Here is an 18,414-nt window from a genome sequence, read left to right as displayed (position 1 = left end):
TGGCTAGGTAATGCCAGCCAAGGAGTGGGGGCTTAAGCTCCCAGCCCTATGACAATGAGGTTAGTAGGAAAGGTGTGCCCATCTGACAATGATACAGGACATACACACAGCTCTGCTCACACTCAGCACTTTATTAATGAGAAAGCTGTGGTCTGGGAAAGGGGAGGCTGGGATGGACAGGACCAGTGCCCATCTCGCGGGATTTTCCTGGACATCTGGCGTTCCTCCATGCAGGTTTAGAGGAAACACCTTCATGGATAAAATCCCCAGAGGGCAACGCTGTGACTGCCAAGGAGCAGGGGTAGGAGGGGCACCCTAGGCACAGCTGGGCCCCTGAGACAGCAGAGCTTCGATGTCAGGCTCGATGTCGATGGTCAGAAAGCGGCGGCTGTACCTGCGTACGGGCACACCGTCTGGGCCCACCAGGAACTTCTCGAAGTTCCAGGCAACGTCGTTGCGGCACACCGGAGACCAGGTGATGAACTTGGGGTCTGTCATGAGGGCAGTGGCGTCGTCACTAGGCGTGGGCAGAGCCTCCCGAAGGAAGGTGAAGAGCGGATGTGCCTTCTCGCCATTCACCTCGCACTTCTCGAAGAGCATGAAGTTGGGCTCGAACCCGCCGCCTGGTCGTACGTACTTGAGGCAATTCAGGATCTCCTCGTTCTTGGCATTTTCCTGCGGGAGAGGAGAGCAGCTAGGACCCGGGGCTGCGAGGGGAAGCGAAGCCTTCTAACTGCAAACATTGTTTCTCCATGAGTCACTAGACTCTGGCCTTTCTTGCACAACCCCAGGGTGGACCTCAACCCCAGCCGGGACGAGCGCCGGAGGGAAGTGAGCCGGTGGCCCGCCTCTCCGCCCCCAGGGCGCGCGGGTGCTGGGCCCGGCGGGTCGTCCGCCGGCGTTCCTAACCGCGGTCGCACGCCCACCCCCACTCCGCTCGGCCAGGCGCACCTGATGCCCAAACTGGTTGCACGGGAAGCCGAGCACGACCAGGCCCCGGGGCCCGAGGCGCCGCTGCAGGTCATTCATCTGGGTGTAGTCCCGGACAGTTGTGCCTCAGAGCGACGCCACATTCTCAATGAGCAGCACCTTGCCCCGAAGGGACCCCAAGTTCACGGGCTCCCCGCCGGCCAGCGGACGCGCAGAGAAGGCGTACACCGAGCGCGGGGCCGCTGCAGCCAGGGCGGCCGCCGAGCGCTGAGCGGCACACATGGCGTGGGTGCCCAAAAAGACAGGGCAGAGCCGCGGACTAGACGAACACGGGGGGCCGGGAAGCACCTCCTTTTAACAGGCGGGCGACCGAGGTCATGTGACTCGGGCACTTTTCCGGCCGCTCCTACACCCCTCCCCCGCTCGGTCCCGCCTCATCCGGCCTCTGTCCTACGACTGCGGTCCTGCGAAGCTGGAGGGTGCGGTCGGGCCGGATGCGGACACCGCCCAGACCGTGCCGAGGCGCGGACGCGTTTGGTCCCGCCCAGGGAGCGCAGCGCCGGCACTGTGGCAGTCGCCCGGATTATCCAGCCCAGAGCCCAGGCCGAAGAGGGCTCCGGATTCTTAATGGTTCTTCAGGGATTGGGGCCTGGCACGGGGAGACTCGCCAGCAACATCTTTCGCTGCCTGTGGCCACACAGCCCTCCCAGCCTATGCCATATTCCTACTCCCCGAGAAAGTGCCCTATTGTCAGGCGCAGAGGGAGTTATGACTTATGATGATGGTGCAGTTAGCAGCAGCTGCCAAGGAAAGTCCTCTGTGTTGACACTTCCTGGTTCTAGGAAGGTTAAGTTGGAGGAGGGTGGGCAATGCTGGGGAGAAAGGGGGCGGGCAGCCAGGGCTGGACTCCAAAAGCCAGCAGTTTCTAACCCATTTCCTTGCATTCTGGGGCTGCCCTAGACTGTGTTCTCCTCCTGGCCTCTGGTTTCCCTCCTACTTTTACACCCCCAGTGTGGCACTACCCTTACACAGGTTTTCTGGGGTCACTACTCAGGCCCTGCTCCAGACCCCTGGAGGGGAGCCCAAAAGCATGCAGGGCCCAGGGGACTCAGTCGATTTCAGACCATCCTCAGCTTCATCTGGAGCTCAGGCAAGGAAGTAAAAGACACTGAAAATGGACAGGTAGTAAGAAGAGGAAAATATCACACTAAGATTTGTCCATAAGAACGACTGCTTGGAGTACCCCTCAGTCGGCTGCATTCCCTACCCCACCCTACTCTGAACTTGAATGTGACATAAGATAATCACTTCCACCTCTTTGGGAGAAGCCAGGTTAGTGCCAGCTTTGGGGTGGGGGTGGGCAAGCCGGTACTTTGCCCCCTGAAGGAACCTTCCAAGGTGAGCTAGGCAGAATTCATCCTCCATTCCCAGCCCTGGAGAGAGCCAACACAAACACCAGGATACAGGAAGTTTAGAAAACTGCCTTTATTCTATTAGTAGTTGGAAAAATTAACTGGTACAGAAAAAAAGTTTAGTCAGCTGGAGAGGACAGAGAAACCGTGGGCCACCCAAGAGAACTGGTGGCTCCTCTGGGAGGGAACCTGGATACAGTGAGAAGAAAGAGCACTGTGAACTAGAGCCAGATCCTGCAGTCCAGGTGAGACAGGTTATGCCACCTTCTGAATTATCTAAGTGCCTCAGGCATAAAACCAAATTCCTATTTACTTAGCCCAGCTCTGGGGAAGGGGGTACTGGAATATGTGGGGCCGAAAAGGGGAGACATGGCCATCTTTTATCAGAGAAAGTGACAAAACAGGAATTTAAAAAATGAATTTTCCATCTGACTTTATTTTCAAATACACTTTCTTTTTTTTTAAAAAAACCAATACACTTTCTGTGAGGATGACAAATATCAGTATTAGGAAATCCAATTATACAAAAAATACTACATCTAGTCTGGGGTAGATATATTTATTTTTGGTAACATACATTAAGCGGCACTAATTACACAGTAACTATAAGGTAACTAACATGAAACCACAGAACTGTAACTTTGCCACAGCTGCGTGGACTTGGGCCTTTCTGGCTGAGCACATTTTCAAAAAACTGGATTGCCACCCAGAGCTATGCCAATGAAATCTGTTAAAATGAGTAAAGCTCTGAAGTGGTGACTCACCAGAGTACCTTGCAGCTGAAAGATAGGCAGGACATGTTAGTTATAAAGTAGTTACAGCCTAATTCACAAAAGTTACCAACTGTTTCTCTTTCTAGAAAGAAGCAAGAAGTTAGGAAATTCCTTGAATTAGCGCCTAGTGTCAGGTGGGAGTGCAGAGGAGGGCTGTTAGAGCAGTGTCAGAAGGACCCTGGTGGGTCAGGTGGGTTGGACATCATTAATAATCATGGTTGGCTTCTAAATACTGGTAGCAAGATGACTTCTGATTTGTAATCTTAGGCAAATTATAGATAAATGAAAAAGGCCAGTAATCATACACTAAGATTAATAAACAGCACTTCAAAATTAACCGCATGAGGGCTGTGCTTGCAGCAGGGTTTCACAAGACAAGGCACCCAGATTTTTTCTTCCCACGTCTGGCTTGCAGAGCCGCTCTCGTGGCCATTTCAAAAACCTCCCTCACTCCATCTTTGGTCTTTGCTGAACACTCCATGTACCCAAAAGCACCAATCCTGTTTGCCATATCTCTGCCTTCTTCCGGTTTCACTGGCTCCTAGCAAAGAGAAGAGAGCACTTTTAGTTAACAGCGTTACATACATATAGTAAGTAGGTGTATCCAAATTCATCTCAAAGACTGCTTTTAAAAAGCTGCCGAGGGCTTCCCTGGTGGTTTAGCGGTTAAGAATCCGCCTGCCAATGCAGGGGACACGGGTTCGAGCCCTGGTCTGAGAAGATCCCATGTGCTGCGGAGCAACTAAGCCTGTGAGCCATAACTACTGAGCCTGCGCTCTAGAGCCCGCAAGCCACAGCTACTGAAGCCCGTGTGCCACAACTACTGAAGCCTGCGCACCTAGAGCCCGTGCTCCGCAATAAGAGAAGCCACCACAATGAGAAGCCCACACACCGCCATGAAAGTAGCCCCCGCTTGCCACAACTAGAGAAAGCCCGCGCACAGCAACAAAGACCTAATGCAGCCAAAAATAAATAAAAAAAAAAAAAAAAAAAAAAAAAAAAGCTGCCGAACTCCCAGATTTGAGTTCTGTCTTATGACACTCATATGGGGTGACCCCCACCTCCAATATATAAAAAATCCCTGTCAAACATGCTCTTCCCTGGGAAGTAGAGAGAAAAGGAGAGGCCAGAGAAGCCCTAGAGGGTTGAGGGAATCAGGGGCAAAATTACTCAAGCTGTTGATCCAGGGTAAGCCCTTGGGTCTTCTTGTAGTTAGCTTCACAGAGGACTGAATGCTCAGGGAAGGAAACAGATCCTGACCTTCACATTCAGACAGTGAAACCTCAGGAGAACCCGTGCAAAACACCTCAAGGCACTCCTCCTGCAGTGGGGAAGTCCTATCATTGGGCCACCTGGCTTCTCAGAAGCCAAGATGTCACCTCCACCATCACTTTTTTAAAAATATTTTTATGCTTTTTTTTTTTTTTTTTTGCGGTACGTGGGCCTCTCCTGTTGCGGAGCACAGGCTCCGGAGGCACGGGCCCAGTGGCCACGGCTCACAGGCCCAGCCGCTCCGTGGCATGTGGGATCCTCCCAGACCGGGGCATGAACCCGTGTCCCGTGAATAGGCAGGTGGACTCCCAACCACTGCGCCACCAGGGAAGCCCCACCATCACTTTTACCTTTTTTTTTTTTTTTTTTTTTTTTTTTTAATTTTTTTTGCGGCACGCGGCCTCTCACTGCTGTGGCCTCTCCTGTTGCAGAGCACAGGCTGCGGACGCGCAGGCTCAGCGGCCATGGCTCACGGCACCAGCTGCTCCGCGGCATGTGGGATCCTCCCGGACGGGGGCACGAACCCATGTCCCCTGCATCAGCAGGCGGACTCTCAACCACTGCGCCACCGGGGAAGCCCCCCATCACTTTTATAAAGGCATTAGGGCTCTCTGTTTGGACTCCCTGCCATCAGGATTTCCTGATTCTTCAGTTCCCACCAATTTATCTTTAGCCTCACATATACGAAAGTAATAACTGGAGAGGGAAATCAAGAGCCTGATAAAGTTCTTGCATCTGAAGCACTGACTATTGCTGTGATGGTCCTTTCTCAGGCAGGCAATCTTTGGAGCACAGCACTACCTCACAAGAGAGGTTCCATCTTACAGGACTAGGGAGTTTTAGGGACCCCCTCTATGCAGGCCCGAGTCAGTGAGGGCCGGATGGACAGAGAGAGGCTTCTGGTACTTTCTCTGAAACAGCCTGGTCTTTGGGGGTTTCTGCTGGGTTCCCTGAACCTCGAACCCAGGCCCCGAGTTTAAGAATGCTACAGGAAGACAGAGCCCTGCCCTAGACCATACCTGCTTCATCTTGGCTAGCTCCCGCCTTGTGTGCTCATCATTTCGAAGATCCTTCTTGTTCCCAACCAGGATGATGGGCACGTTGGGACAGAAATGCTTGACTTCTGGAGTCCATTTTTCTGGGATGTTTTCTGAAAGAAGCAAAATGCACATAATTTGGGGATACATATAATTCTATCTTGAAGAATCTCCAAAAACCCTAGTTAAATTGCAAAGAAACTTCTTGAGAAATATGCCGGACATTTAATGGAATTCCACTAGTTTCAAAACCGTGAAAAAGGTAAAATCTAACCCCCCTTCTCTTAAGCACAGAATCACCAGCTTTTCTCAGTCCCACCAAGGAACTCAGCTCCTCTGGAGGTGGCACCAGGTAAAGGCTCTGGAGGAGCAAAGGATGGCTCCACAATGGTGCCACCTGCCCCAAGAAGGAAGGCTCCCCACCAGCCATCCATGTCACTGCTGGCAGATGATTCTGACCACAGCTTACAGAAGGAGTCACCATTCTGGGGCTATAGCTGGCTCAGGGTTCACATGTTTTCTCTACACTTACTCATGGGCCCTCAGCATGACCTACCCTTGGATTACTGGTATTTCAAATGGCTTGAGTGGCTTTTGAAAATGAGTAATAACCAGCTGTAGCTTCTTGCCAATACTGTAGTAATTTAGTGGACAAGTGGCCTGGGTTCAACCTCACACACCCACTACCTTGAACATCTCAGTGTCAGGGATGACACTATAAAATGGGGATAACAGTAATACCTTACATGAGGTTATTTTGAGTCAATGTGTACAGAATACTTAGTATGATGATCATTTAAATGGTACTGATCATAAGACTATATTTTAGGAGTAAACTGTTCACTATCTGACTTCAAGACCAAAAGGCAGGAGTTGGAATATAAAAGATGCTCTGCCTTCTGGCTAGAAGGTACAGAAGCTACATGAACAAGGTCAGGAAAACTCATAATTCTACACTCCACTCTTCAGCACACAAGACAGACATCTGTCTGCTTCCTTCCTCCTTTGCTATAGCGGCTAGAGTCAATCACTAATGTGACAACTTAAAACTCAAAGCCTTATTCTAGAACAAAGGGGTTCCCAGAGAAGTGCAGAGCAATCAAGAGACAAGGGCCAGCATATCGAACGGTGAAGGCAAACAGCCTCAGCACTGAATCTTGCTCTTATCTCTGCACCCTGTGGTCAGTTTTCAGTTCAGGTGCAACAGTGATCACTTTAAAGAGAAGGTGAGATCACATCACTCCTTTGTTCAAACCATCCAAAAGCTCTCATCTCACTCATGATGAAAGGAGAGGTCCACACCATTAACCACATGGCTCTGCAACCCTCGCTCCACTCCCTCTGCTACAGCTACAATGGACTCCTTCCTTCTGCCTGGGAAGCTCTTTTGTTGGCTATCTGTGTTGGCCTCCCTCACCTACTTCAGGTCTCTGCTCAGAGGTTTCCTTTTCAGTGAGGTGGCTGACCATCCTATGGTCATCTTCTTTTTTTTTTTTTTTTTTTTTTTGTGGTACGCGGGCCTCTCACTGCCGTGGCCTCTCCCGTTGCGGAGCACAGGCTCCCGACGTGCAGGCCCAGCGGCCATGGCTCACGGGCCCAGCCGCTCCGTGGCATGTGGGACCCTCCCAGACCGGGGCACGAACCCGCGTCCTCTGCATCGGCAGGCGGACTCCCAACCACTGCGCCACCAGGGAAGCCCCTATGGTCATCTTCTAAAACAGCATACTACCATGGCCTATTCCATACCCACCTCTATGAATGTTATTTGCAACATTTCATCAGATTTACTGTGGTTTTTGCTCTTCTGTCTCCCTTCATCTAGAATATAGGTTCCATAAGTAAGCACTCAATAATTATTTGCTGAATATATAAAATTATTACTCCAATAGTCCCCCCCACCCCCCGGAATTCAGGACATGTAAACTGAAATGAATTGCCTCTGTCTTATCTTCACTTTTCATAAATGATTTTAAAACATAATTTTTTACTTTTTAATTCAGTGATGGCAATCGCCTATGATTGCTCCCACCTCCAAAGTAATCTGATCATATCAGGACACATCACTTTACATGGATTTACACTGGGGTGCTTTAGGGGCCACTGGGAATTCCATAAAGCCAGAGAAAAGGAATCCTTATCTAGGATCAAGGGTCAGCAAATGAAATTTTGCCCAGAGTCTACTTTTATACGTGAAGTTTTACTGGAACAGAGCCAAGCTCTGTTGTGCTACAACAGCAGAGTTGAGTAGTTGTGGCAAAGTTCAGGAGATCCAACAGAGAACACATGGCCAACAAAACCTAAAATATTTACTATTTGGCCTTCTACATAAGTTTGTTGACCCCAGGCCTCAACTAGAATCTAGACTCTAGACCAACTGCCAGTGAGACAGCAGAGGTTCCAAAAAGTAAACTACTGTCACAGGGGTGGCCAGCAACAGGGCTGAAACCTGCACACCAACATTCTGATTGCTGATCAAACTTGTTATCCTACACCTAGACCCAGTGCCATGGTCTAACATCCAACCAGGTAAAAACAAAGTCCAGCATTAAGTTCACATTAGCTTTTCAGTTTCTTGATACAGACGTTTGAGTTCCCAAGACACATTTTACTAGGGCAAACTACCAGTGGACTTCTCTCCTACTCCCTAGCCAAGATAAGAGAACTTTTAAAAGGCCCTTGGCAAAACCAAGCTAATTTAGTCAGCTCAGCAAAGGGGCGCTACCTACCTATCATACTACTGCAGTGACCAGCAGTCTCTCTAGGTATGTTTGTATTTCAGAGAGGGAGATCAATCTCTCTTTGCCTCTTTTCTTTCTACCTCTGCTCTCCTCCCTAGAACCTGCCCTCTGGGGGAGAGGATAGCAAGAAACAAGTCATAGTAAACAGAGGTCAAAAGCTGAAGACTTCCTTCGAGACCAGCAGACACAGTCGTAAAAGAAAAATGTGAGACTGAAGAAGAGTAACTTTTTTGCTCTGAAGGCACTTTTGTTCCTAAAGGATTATACCTTGCATGAGGCGGCAAAGGGCACACAATCCTCCTCATTCCTATAGGCAAAGTCCATGATGTGTGTGTCTGAGGGGAAGGTGTCACATGGCTCCATTTTCTCTCTAAAGCTCAGCCTCTAGGGGCTTCTAACAGTCCCCGCAAAGGAAGGCAGATTAATTTGAAAACCAAAACTAAAACACAACTGTTAAAAATGAACCAAAGTGAAACAATGGCAGAGAGCACCCACTCTGTCTCAGTTCTGGGAGATGTTGCACAGGGGACTCAATCTCAGCTTGGCTCCTTGGACTGCATGACCTTGAGCAAGTGGTTCAAAGTCTCGGAGCACCTCCCCCAGTACTGTCATTAAAGTGAGTACAAGCATGACATAGAAAGGCTCATTCTAACCCTAACTCCCCAGCAACAGCCCAGGCCGCCAGCAGGTCCTCAACAGTCATCTGTGTTAATGATAATCTCCTTGGCCCACATGCTGCCCTGTAAAAACAGAGCACTGCAGCACCAAGCAAGACATTTCGTCATCTTCAGTACAAACCGAAAGCACGTTCTGTTTCAGGCCTTGCTGCCTTGTTTTGCAAAGTGTGAGGTCAGCATCATTCCCTCTTTTTATGAAGGAAAGCAGCTTCTGAAACATGTGGCCAACTAAGCTAGTGGAATGTCAGGTTCAAGTCTCTATTAGCTAAGACACTTTATAAAACGGCTAAAATAGGGCTTAGAAACATTACCAGGAATCACCAAGTCATCAGTCGGTCTAGATTTTGGGAAGCAGCAGGCTCAATATCAAGTACTGATAAAAGGTGTGGACACCCAAAGAATACCTTCCCCAAATCTTAGTCCAAAAAATAGCTTTGAGGAATGCCCTGGTGGTCCAGTGGTTAGGACTCCACGCTTTCACTGCTGAGGGTGCAGGTTCAATGCCCTGGTCGGGGCAAGCTGTGCAGCACAGCCCCCCCACCCCCAACCAAAAAAAGACAAAAAATAGCTTTGTATTCGGAACCCAACTACTCTACAAGGTAGACATGGCAGTCATGGGAGACCTAGGCTGAAAAGGGACTCAGGGCTCAGGCTCTACAGTCCCAAGGCTCTAGGACTCTGGCCAGTGATGATTCTTTCTCTGAAACTCATGTCTGCTTTTCAGTCACTTGATGCCCAGAAAGGACCTGAGAAACCAAAGGTCGGCCAGGCACACAGGCAGTGACAAACATCAGGCTGCAGGGCTACTCACCTAAACTATCAGGGCTGTCAATGGAGAAACACATCAGTATAACATCAGTATCCGGGTAGGAGAGAGGCCTCAAGCGATCATAATCTTCCTGCCCAGCTGTGTCCCACAAAGCCAACTCTACCTATGATAGGAAAAATAAACATAAGAGTGCAGGTTAATCCCACCATTTACTTTCAGAAGAAGTGACACTTAACACAGTACCTTCAAATGATAGACTGTCCAAAATAGTAAAATACAGGAGTGTTCACTTTTATTAGAATCAAGCCTGAAGGTCGGAAGGGGTATTTAAATTGTTTTAGGTTGAAATTTCTCAAAATTGCAAATTTTATAAACAGATGCTAGAATTGAATAAAGTACCTAATTCAAAATGTCAAGTTAAAAATAACTTTGTAGGGACTTCTCTGGTGGCGCAGTGGTTAAGAATCCACCTGCCAATGCAGGGGGACACGGGTTCGATCCCTGGTCTGGGAAGATCTCACATGCCGTGGAGCAGCTGAGCCCATGTGCTGCAACTACTGAGCCTGCGCGCTAGAGCCCGTGAGCCACAACTACTGAAGCCCGTGTGCCTACAGCCCGTGCTCTGCAACGAGAGTAGTCACTGCAACGGGAAGCCCGCTCGACGCAACTAGAGAAAGCCCACGCACAGCAACGAAGACCCAATGCAACCAAATAAATAAAGAAACAAACAAAAAACTTTGTAGCTTATAAGTACTTAATTACAAATAACATTCTACATAGGAAAGAAAGTGAATGAACAAGAGGGGAAATCAACTGTAAACAACATGCTACTAGGTATACAAGGCAAGAGAGGGAAAAACCAGAACAAGTAACTTTTCCTAATACATTCTCACTCAACCATTTCCTTACTTTGTCTCATCATTCTGCTCCACCGTGGAAACGTGGAAACAAGACTGTATTTGAGTTGATGGGTTAGAAAAGACACCATCCTGGGTGTTAGGCAAGGTCTGAGCTGACAAGAAAGGCCTATGGCTCTGCCTTTACTGCTCAAAAAAAATGTATGAATGGCTGAATGAAAGCATCACATAGGTAGGGGGGTAATCCTTTCACACCTGGGAACCTACTCACTTTCCAGTGGTAGGAGGGCAAGCTGATGTCTGGGCTCTGGACATAGCCCTGCTTCCACACTGTCCAGCACTGCAGTCAGCCCTGTCACCACTTCTTACAGTCACAGTGGATTTTTGACACCCTTTGCTCAGGAGCCCTTTGGGGCTCAAGGAGTTCTCCCTCCAGTGCCTAGGATAGCCTTCTATTCCTAACACTTTCAGAGCCCATATTTCAGAGTTTCTCAATATTATTCCTACCTTAAAGTTGATGGCTAATTATCTCTTCCACCTTGAACCTCTGTCCCAGGATATGTCACTCACAACTTCCACACGTCCCATTGCGTCTCTGTCACACACACATACCATCAGCTTGGTATAGGAATCTGTGACATACTGATGCCCAATCCTCACAGCTGGTCTGATCTCAGGATGGTACAGCGCATTCATTCTCTGCCAAATCCCACTCCTCTGGCTCCTCCACACCTCATGGGTATTCAGTCAGACACAACAGCCAACTCTGATTGTCTCCTGATAAATGATTTCAGGGTGTCAGGACTGTCTCATGTCAGAATGGGCCTTTGTATTTTTGGTAGGTCTATTTCTTGGACCATGATCACCTAGAATTTTGGATGGTTCCCTAGGCTCTGTTAGTGCATATTTTTATGAGAATATTTGCAGGAGGTGCCCTCTCCCACTCTGGGGCTACCGACTTGCTCTAAGGTAGGTAGCTAGACTGTGATACCCTCTTCCAGATCAAGTACCTTTCTTTCAGGGTTTCTCTCCCTGGGTGAAGGGCTCCCCTATTTTGCCAGCGTCAGGCACGTTCAAGGTTGGCAGAGCAAGAAACATATTCATAGACCATTCCTCAAGGTTTATAAGTCAAAGTTCCTAAATTTCCTTTTTAAAAAATATTTATTTATTTATTTGGCTGCACCAGGTCTCAAGGTTTGTAAGTCCCTACATTTCTTTTTATTTCTTAAAAAGTTATTTATTCATTTGTTTGTTTATTTGGCTGTGCTGGGTCTTAGTCGTGGCACATGGAATCTTTGTTGCCATGTGCAAGATCTTTGTTGGGGCACGTGGGATCTTTTAGTTGTGGCATGTAGGATCTTTTAGTTGTGGCATGCAGGATCTAGTTCCCTGACTAGGGATCAAAGCTGGGCCCCCTGCACTGGGAGCATGGAGTCTTAACCACTGGACCACCAAGGAAGTCCCAAAGTCCCTAAATTTCTTAAAGGTAAGATCCTGGTCATTCCAAGACACCAAGGCACAGATGATGTTTCAAAGACAAAAGAAGAGTCATTACTATCCCCAAAACATATATACTGCCACAGGTGGAAAAGACTCTCCCAAATGATGGTCACAGACACATAGCAACCAACAGGTGTCATTCTGTGAATGACAAGATAAAACCAGCAATATACATTCAAGTAGGCTTTTGAGAAATGTGCTATGAAAATACCAACCTAATCCTGTTTTCCTCAAGCCACTGGGTCTTTCTGTGTATGCATGCCAATCAATCTAAATTAGATGAGAGGGCTGTTATGTGACAGCAGGCCCAACGATCTCAGCACATTTTCACCCAGCTTGTCACAACTGGGCCCTGTCTCTACACAAAACCAATCTTCCTATCAGGCCCACAGAAACCCTGTATTCAAGCATCATGCAGAGAACTGACTGAAAGTTGAATTGGCAACACAGTACTGATGGGCCACCTGCAAGGTAGGACCCAGACAAAGTTCTGTTACGCTGGAATTCATGTGTTTTTTTCATCCATTCTTGACAAGAAGGGTGCCTTGGGGTTCCTAATGGCATGAGAGCAATCATTGTGGTCCACACGGCAACTGGATAAACTATAAAAGACGGTTCTGAGTATGCTCTTGTTCAGACCAACTTGTCAAGTGCTTTGGTGCTTCCAAATACCTTCAGTCACTTCACAGACCCCCAATGTCAACTGTAAAATAGCTTAAACCACTTTACAAATGAAAGTAGCTCAAAGATTAGGCAGCTTACTCATGGTCATAGAAGTATCAAGATACCCTATGAGGGACTCTAGAATTCTAAGCAGCTGGCCTAATGTGCTTTCCATTACACAGTCCCACAAAATGAGGCTAGGTAATACTGGGACAGAAAGGGATAACAGGTAAAGCAAGAATATGAGAAGGAAGAAAGGAGACAGAATTGTGGAAGCCAATAAATTAGGTGCTAGCAGCATGAGACATGTGACTGAATGCCTTAAGAGGACTGAGTGTGTCGGAAAAGAGCCCCTTGTTCTAGTTTTCTTTTCAGCTAACCCATTTGCAATGAGAATTTCATTCCTCTTCAAAAGATGTATAGGAATCTGGATAAAATATTATTTTGACAACAAAAGGGAGCAGAAGAGGAAAAAAAAAAATCTAATTCCAGAAGAGCTTTGCCCCAGTCTTGCTGGTGGGCTTTCAGGGCAGACAGGAGGAAACACTGTCCTCACCACCAGTGACAGGTAATTGAACCAAATGTAGCAGCCTGTTTATGTTAAAGTAAAAAAACATGAAAAAAATTAAATGTGACAATGTTGTTTGACACTACTGGTGGTATACATCAGTACAATCCTTTAGAAGCATAATCAATAAGGACCCGTTGACCTAGTAATCTCAAACTTCAGCACTTAATGAAATACTGTGACAGAAAAAAAAGTCCATCCATACAAAGAGGTTCATTTTAGTATGAACCATTTGGCAACAAACTAAATTTCAAATATAAATAAAGCTGGAAAGAACACATATTCTAAGGCTTCCCCCTGTGAAATACATATGAATGTGGACAAAGTCTAGATGGTAACAGTTAAAAATGAACAAAATTGAGCTAAAAGGCAGGATGAGAATGGATTTCTCATTCTAACATTTTTGTTATTGTTATATAGTGTACTGAAGAGACAAAAAGGCCTAATTCTCTCCAGGCTCTATGAATAGCCTAACATGCAAAATAGTACCAGTTGTTATGAAAAGTATACTCACCTGCTTTCCGTCCACTTCAATATCTGCCACATAGTTCTCAAACACTGTAGGTACATACACCTCTGGGAACTGGTCCTTGCTAAAGACAATGAGCAAGCAAGTCTTGCCACAGGCTCCATCTCCAACAATCACCAGTTTCTTCCGGATGGCAGCCATTGCTGAAACACAAGACAAAAGCGTTATCTAGAATGCACAAGAAGCTGTAATAGCTTCAGTCTATGGCACACACTTTTCTGACCATGGAGCACAAGCCTCTAGTAGCACACCAAAATATAAAATGCTAGTATACCTTTCCACTTGGCACCAAAAAGTCATACCAAAAATCCATAACTAGGGGGCTTCCCTGGTGGCACAGTGGTTGAGAATCTGCCTGCCAATGCAGGGGACACGGGTTCCAGCCCTGGTCTGGGAGGATCCCACATGCCGCAGAGCAACTAGGCCCATAAGCCACAACTACTGGGCCTGTGCTCCGCGATGAGAGGCCGCGATAGTGAGAGGCCTGCGCACCGCGATGAAGAGTGGCCCCCGCTTGCCCCAACTAGAGAAAGCCCTCACACAGAAACGAAGACCCAACACAGCCAAAAATAAATATTTTTTAAAAAAAAGAATGCAACGTAATTCTTTAAACAAACAAACAAAAAACCCATAATTAACATTATACTTAATGGTGAACACATTGAAAGCTTTCCCCAAGATCAGGAACAAGACAAGAAAGTCCACTCTTGCCACTTCTAAGGAGGTTCTAGCAATTATGCAAAAGGCAACATAAAAGACATCCAGATTGGAAAAGAAGTAAAATTATCTTAATTTGCAGATGACATAATCTTACATATGGGAAATCCTAAGGAATCCACTAAAAAACTATTAGAACTAATAAATTCAGCAAGGTTGCAGGATACAAGGTCAACATACAAAAATCAATTGTATTTCTATTCCCTAGCAATGAACAAACTGAAAATGAAATTAAGAAAACAATTTCACTTACAATAGCATCGAAAAGAACAAGATAGGAATAAATTTAACAAAAGAAGTACAAAACATACTCTTGAAAACTTAAAAAAACAATGTTGAGAGAAACTAAAGATCTAAATAAATGGAAAGACATTCATGTTTATGGACTAAAAGACAATATTGTTAAATGGCAATATCCTCCAAATTAATCTACAGATTCAACACAATCCCTATCAAAATCCCAGCTGGCTTCTTTGCAGAAATTGACAACTGATCAGAAAATGCACATGGAAATCCAATGGACCCAGAATGGCCAAAACAATCATAAAAATGAAGAGCAGGGCTTCCCTGGTGGCGCAGTGGTTGAGAGTCCACCTGCCAATGCAGGGGATGCGGGTTCGTGCCCCGGTCCAGGAGGATCCCACATGCCGCGGAGCGGCTGGAACCGTGAGCCATGGCCGCTGAGCCTGCGCGTCCGGAGCCTGTGCTCCGCAACGGGAGAGGCCACAACAGTGAGAGGCCCGTGTACCAAAAAAATAAAAAAAAAAAAAAAAAAAAAAAAAAATGAAGAGCAAAGTTGCAGGACTTACACTTCCTGATTTCAAAACTTACTATGAAGGTACAGTAATCAAGACAGTGTTGCACTGTCATAAAGACAGACGTATAGGTCTTTGTGCATATGCGGGATGAAACAGGAAGGTGAAGATGGCAGCAGCCAGGGCGGGGGTCCTGGGAGTCCGATGGCTGCAAAGGGCAGCCCGAAACGTGGTGCCAATGGGTGCACGGACATGTATGATTACCTGAAGCTCCCTGACCACTCACAGCAGGAGAGGGACCCATGGTATGACTGGGACCACCAAGACCTGTGGCTGAACTGGGGTGAACCGATGCACTGGGACCTAGACATGTATATCAGGAACCGTGTGGACATGTTCCCCACTCCTGTTTCTTGCAATCTTATGTGTAAGCACCTCTTCAGCTTCGTGGCCTTCATGCTGTTCATGTTTTGGGTAAGGGAGACTTACCCCACTTACCAGCCTGTGGGGCCAAAGCAGTATCCTTACAACAATCTGTATCTGGAACGAGGTGGCAATCCCAACAAAGAACCTGAGCTAGTGTTTCACTATGAGATCTGAGGAGGCTTCGTGGGCTTTGTGCGCCCCCTAACTGACTCCTTTAATCCTAGAGATTTTACCTTAATGAAATCCCTAATAAAACTTAGTGCTGTGGTAAAAAAAAATAATAATAAAAAAAAATAAAGACATGCATAGATCAACAGAGAATCCAGAAATAATCCCTCACCTTAGGGTCAAACCATTTTCAACGAGGATGCCAAGACAATCCAATAGAGGAAAAACAGCCTTTTCAACAAATGGTGCTGAGACAACTGAATAGATATATACAAAAGAAGGAAATTAGAACTCTACCTCACATCATATACAAAATTAACTCAAGATGGATTACAGACCCAAATGTAAGAGCTAAAACCACAAAAGACATTTTTTAATTAACCAGCCAAAAACAAAAAACGTAGTAGGGCTTCCCTGGTGGTGCAGTGGTTAAGAACCTGCCTGCCAGTGCAGGGTACAAGGGTTCAAGCCCTGGTCCGGGAAGATCCCACATAACGCAGAGCAAGTAAGCCTGTGTGCCACAACCACTGAGCCTGCACTCTAGAGCCCGCAAGCCACAACTACTGAGCCGGTGTGCCACAGCTACTGCAGCCCACGCGCCTAGAGCCCACCTGTGCTCTGCAGCAAAGAGAAGCCACCACAATGAGAAGCCCACGCACCGCAACGAACAGTAGTCCCCGCTCACCTCAACCAGAGAAAGCCCGCGTGCAGCAAGACCCAACGCAGAGAAAAAAAAGAAAGAAAAAAAACGCAGTAAAATATACATAAAATCTACCACTTAAACAAATCTTAAGTAATAACTTTGGTGGCATTACTCACATTCAACACTATTGTGCAACCATCACCACCATCCATTTCCAGACCTTTTTTCACCTTCCAAAACCTAAGTTCTATATTCATTAAACAATAACTCCCCATTTCCCCTACCTCCCCTCTGGCAACCACCATTCTACTTTCTGCCTCTATGAATTTTACTACTATAGCTACCTCTTGTAAGTGGAATCATACAGCATTTGTCCTTTTGTGACTGGCTTATTTCACTAAACATAATGTCTTCGAGGTTTCTTCACTTTGTAGCATGTGTCAGAATTTCCTTTAAGACTGAATAATATTCCATTGTATCAATATGTATATACCACATCTTATTTATTCATTCATCTGCTGACACTTGGGTTGCTTCCACCTTTTGGTTATTGTGAATAATATATTTATCACAATATACTGTGGATAGTATATTCACAAATATATCTATCACCAGGAACCAAAGAAAAAAGATAAACTGGACTTCATAAAATTTTTTAAACTTTTGTGGTTAAAGAGATAGCATCAAGAAAATGAGAAGACAACCCACAGAATAGGAGCAATGTTTGCAAATAACATATCTGATAAGGGACTTGTATCTAGAATACATAAAAAACTCTTACAACTGAACAACAAAAAAAGCAGCTTAGGTTGGTAGTCTGGCTCAGAGTCTCTCATTGCAGTCAAGGTTGATTTAGACCCAGAATATATAAAGAACTCCTACAACTCAATAATAGCTAGACAAATAATCCAATTTAAAAATGGGCAAAGGGGACTTTCCTGGTGGCACACTGGTTAAGAATCCGCCTGCCAATGCAGGGTACACGGGTTCAAGCCCTGGTCCAGGAAGATTCCACGTGCCTCAGAGCAACTAAGCCCGCACGTCACAACTACTGAAACCCGCGTGCCTAGAGCCCGTGCTCTGGAACAAGAGAAGCCACTGCAACAAGAAGCCCACGCACCACAACGAAGAGCAGCTTGATGCAACTAGATAAAGCCTGCACGCAGCAACAAAGACCCAACGCAGAAATAAATAAATTAATTAATTTTTAAAAATGGGCAAAGGATCCGACTAGATCTATGACCCAGCAATTCTACTCTAAGAGAAATGGAAACGTGTCCACACAAAAACTTTACATGAATGTTCACAGCAGCATTATTCATCATCATCAAAAAGCAGAAACAAACCAAATGTCTAACAACTGATGAATGGATAAAATGTGATTTATCTACACAATGTAATATTATTCAGCAATAAAGTGTGTGTGTGGGGAATACTAGTACATGCTACAACATGGATGAACGTTAAAAACATTACAATTTGTGAAAGAAGCTAGCTAAAAAGAACCACATACTGTGTAGTTCCATTTATCTGAAATGTCCAGAATGGGCAAATGCAGAGATAGAAAGTAGACTGGTGATTGCCAGGGGAAGGGAGTTGGAGGAATAGGGAATGACTACCAAGGGAATAGAGGGGTTTCTTTATAGGGTGATGAAATTTTTCCAAAATCATTCTCAGATGATTGCACAACTCTATGAATATTCTATATACAAATGAACTGTACACTTTAAATGGGTGAATTGTAAGGTATGTGGATATTTAATAAAGCTGTTAATAAAAAAGAAAAGAAAAGAAAAGCATAAAGACTCCCTCCATTTGGCACAGACTAGTGGTCAACCCCAATTCTCACTATTACCTCTTAGAACAGCACTCCAATTTTTAGTTGTGCACTTTGTTGCCCAGCTAAAAGACTATATTTCTTAGCTTCCCTTATATTAGGTATGGCCATGTACTTCACTTTGTAGTTCTAGCCCCTGAGAT

General features: G+C 46.1%; 2 protein-coding genes and 1 pseudogene across 7 annotated transcripts in view; 1 reads left to right on the top strand and 2 right to left on the bottom strand.

Moving 5' to 3' along the window:
* Positions 1–111: 111 nt before the first annotated feature.
* On the bottom strand, positions 112–1,385 carry GPX1 (glutathione peroxidase 1). Its single transcript, XM_032650228.1, has 2 exons — positions 952–1,385; positions 112–675 (listed from the first exon to the last, which is right to left on the bottom strand). The coding sequence occupies exons 1-2, from the start codon at positions 1,210–1,212 to the stop codon at positions 316–318; spliced, it is 621 nt and encodes a 206-aa protein (XP_032506119.1). The 5' UTR covers positions 1,213–1,385; the 3' UTR covers positions 112–315.
* A 1,015-nt stretch (positions 1,386–2,400) lies between these two features.
* The window catches only part of RHOA (ras homolog family member A), a 52,554-nt gene continuing 36,540 nt past the window's right edge, over positions 2,401–18,414 (bottom strand). For 4 of the 6 annotated variants that reach the window (XM_032650234.1, XM_032650230.1, XM_032650233.1 and 1 more), the window contains 4 exons: positions 13,711–13,868; positions 9,651–9,771; positions 5,407–5,537; positions 2,401–3,656 (listed from right to left, as the gene is read on the bottom strand). In XM_032650234.1, the coding sequence (XP_032506125.1) occupies positions 3,483–3,656; positions 5,407–5,537; positions 9,651–9,771; positions 13,711–13,866 (582 nt within the window). In that variant the 5' untranslated portion in view covers positions 13,867–13,868 and the 3' untranslated portion in view covers positions 2,401–3,482. Of the gene's footprint in view, positions 3,657–5,406; positions 5,538–9,650; positions 9,772–13,710; positions 13,869–15,963; positions 16,049–18,414 lie in introns of all 6 variants that reach the window. The other 2 variants (XM_032650231.1, XM_032650236.1) reach the window with 2 other exon arrangements.
* On the top strand, positions 15,290–15,918 carry LOC116762805 (annotated as a pseudogene).

The sequence above is a fragment of the Phocoena sinus genome, chromosome 11 (assembly GCF_008692025.1).
Source record: "Phocoena sinus isolate mPhoSin1 chromosome 11, mPhoSin1.pri, whole genome shotgun sequence".
Lineage (NCBI taxonomy): Eukaryota > Metazoa > Chordata > Mammalia > Artiodactyla > Phocoenidae > Phocoena > Phocoena sinus.
The sequence above is the reverse complement of the archived record's forward strand: the minus strand, read 5'-3'. Positions and strand labels throughout refer to the sequence as shown.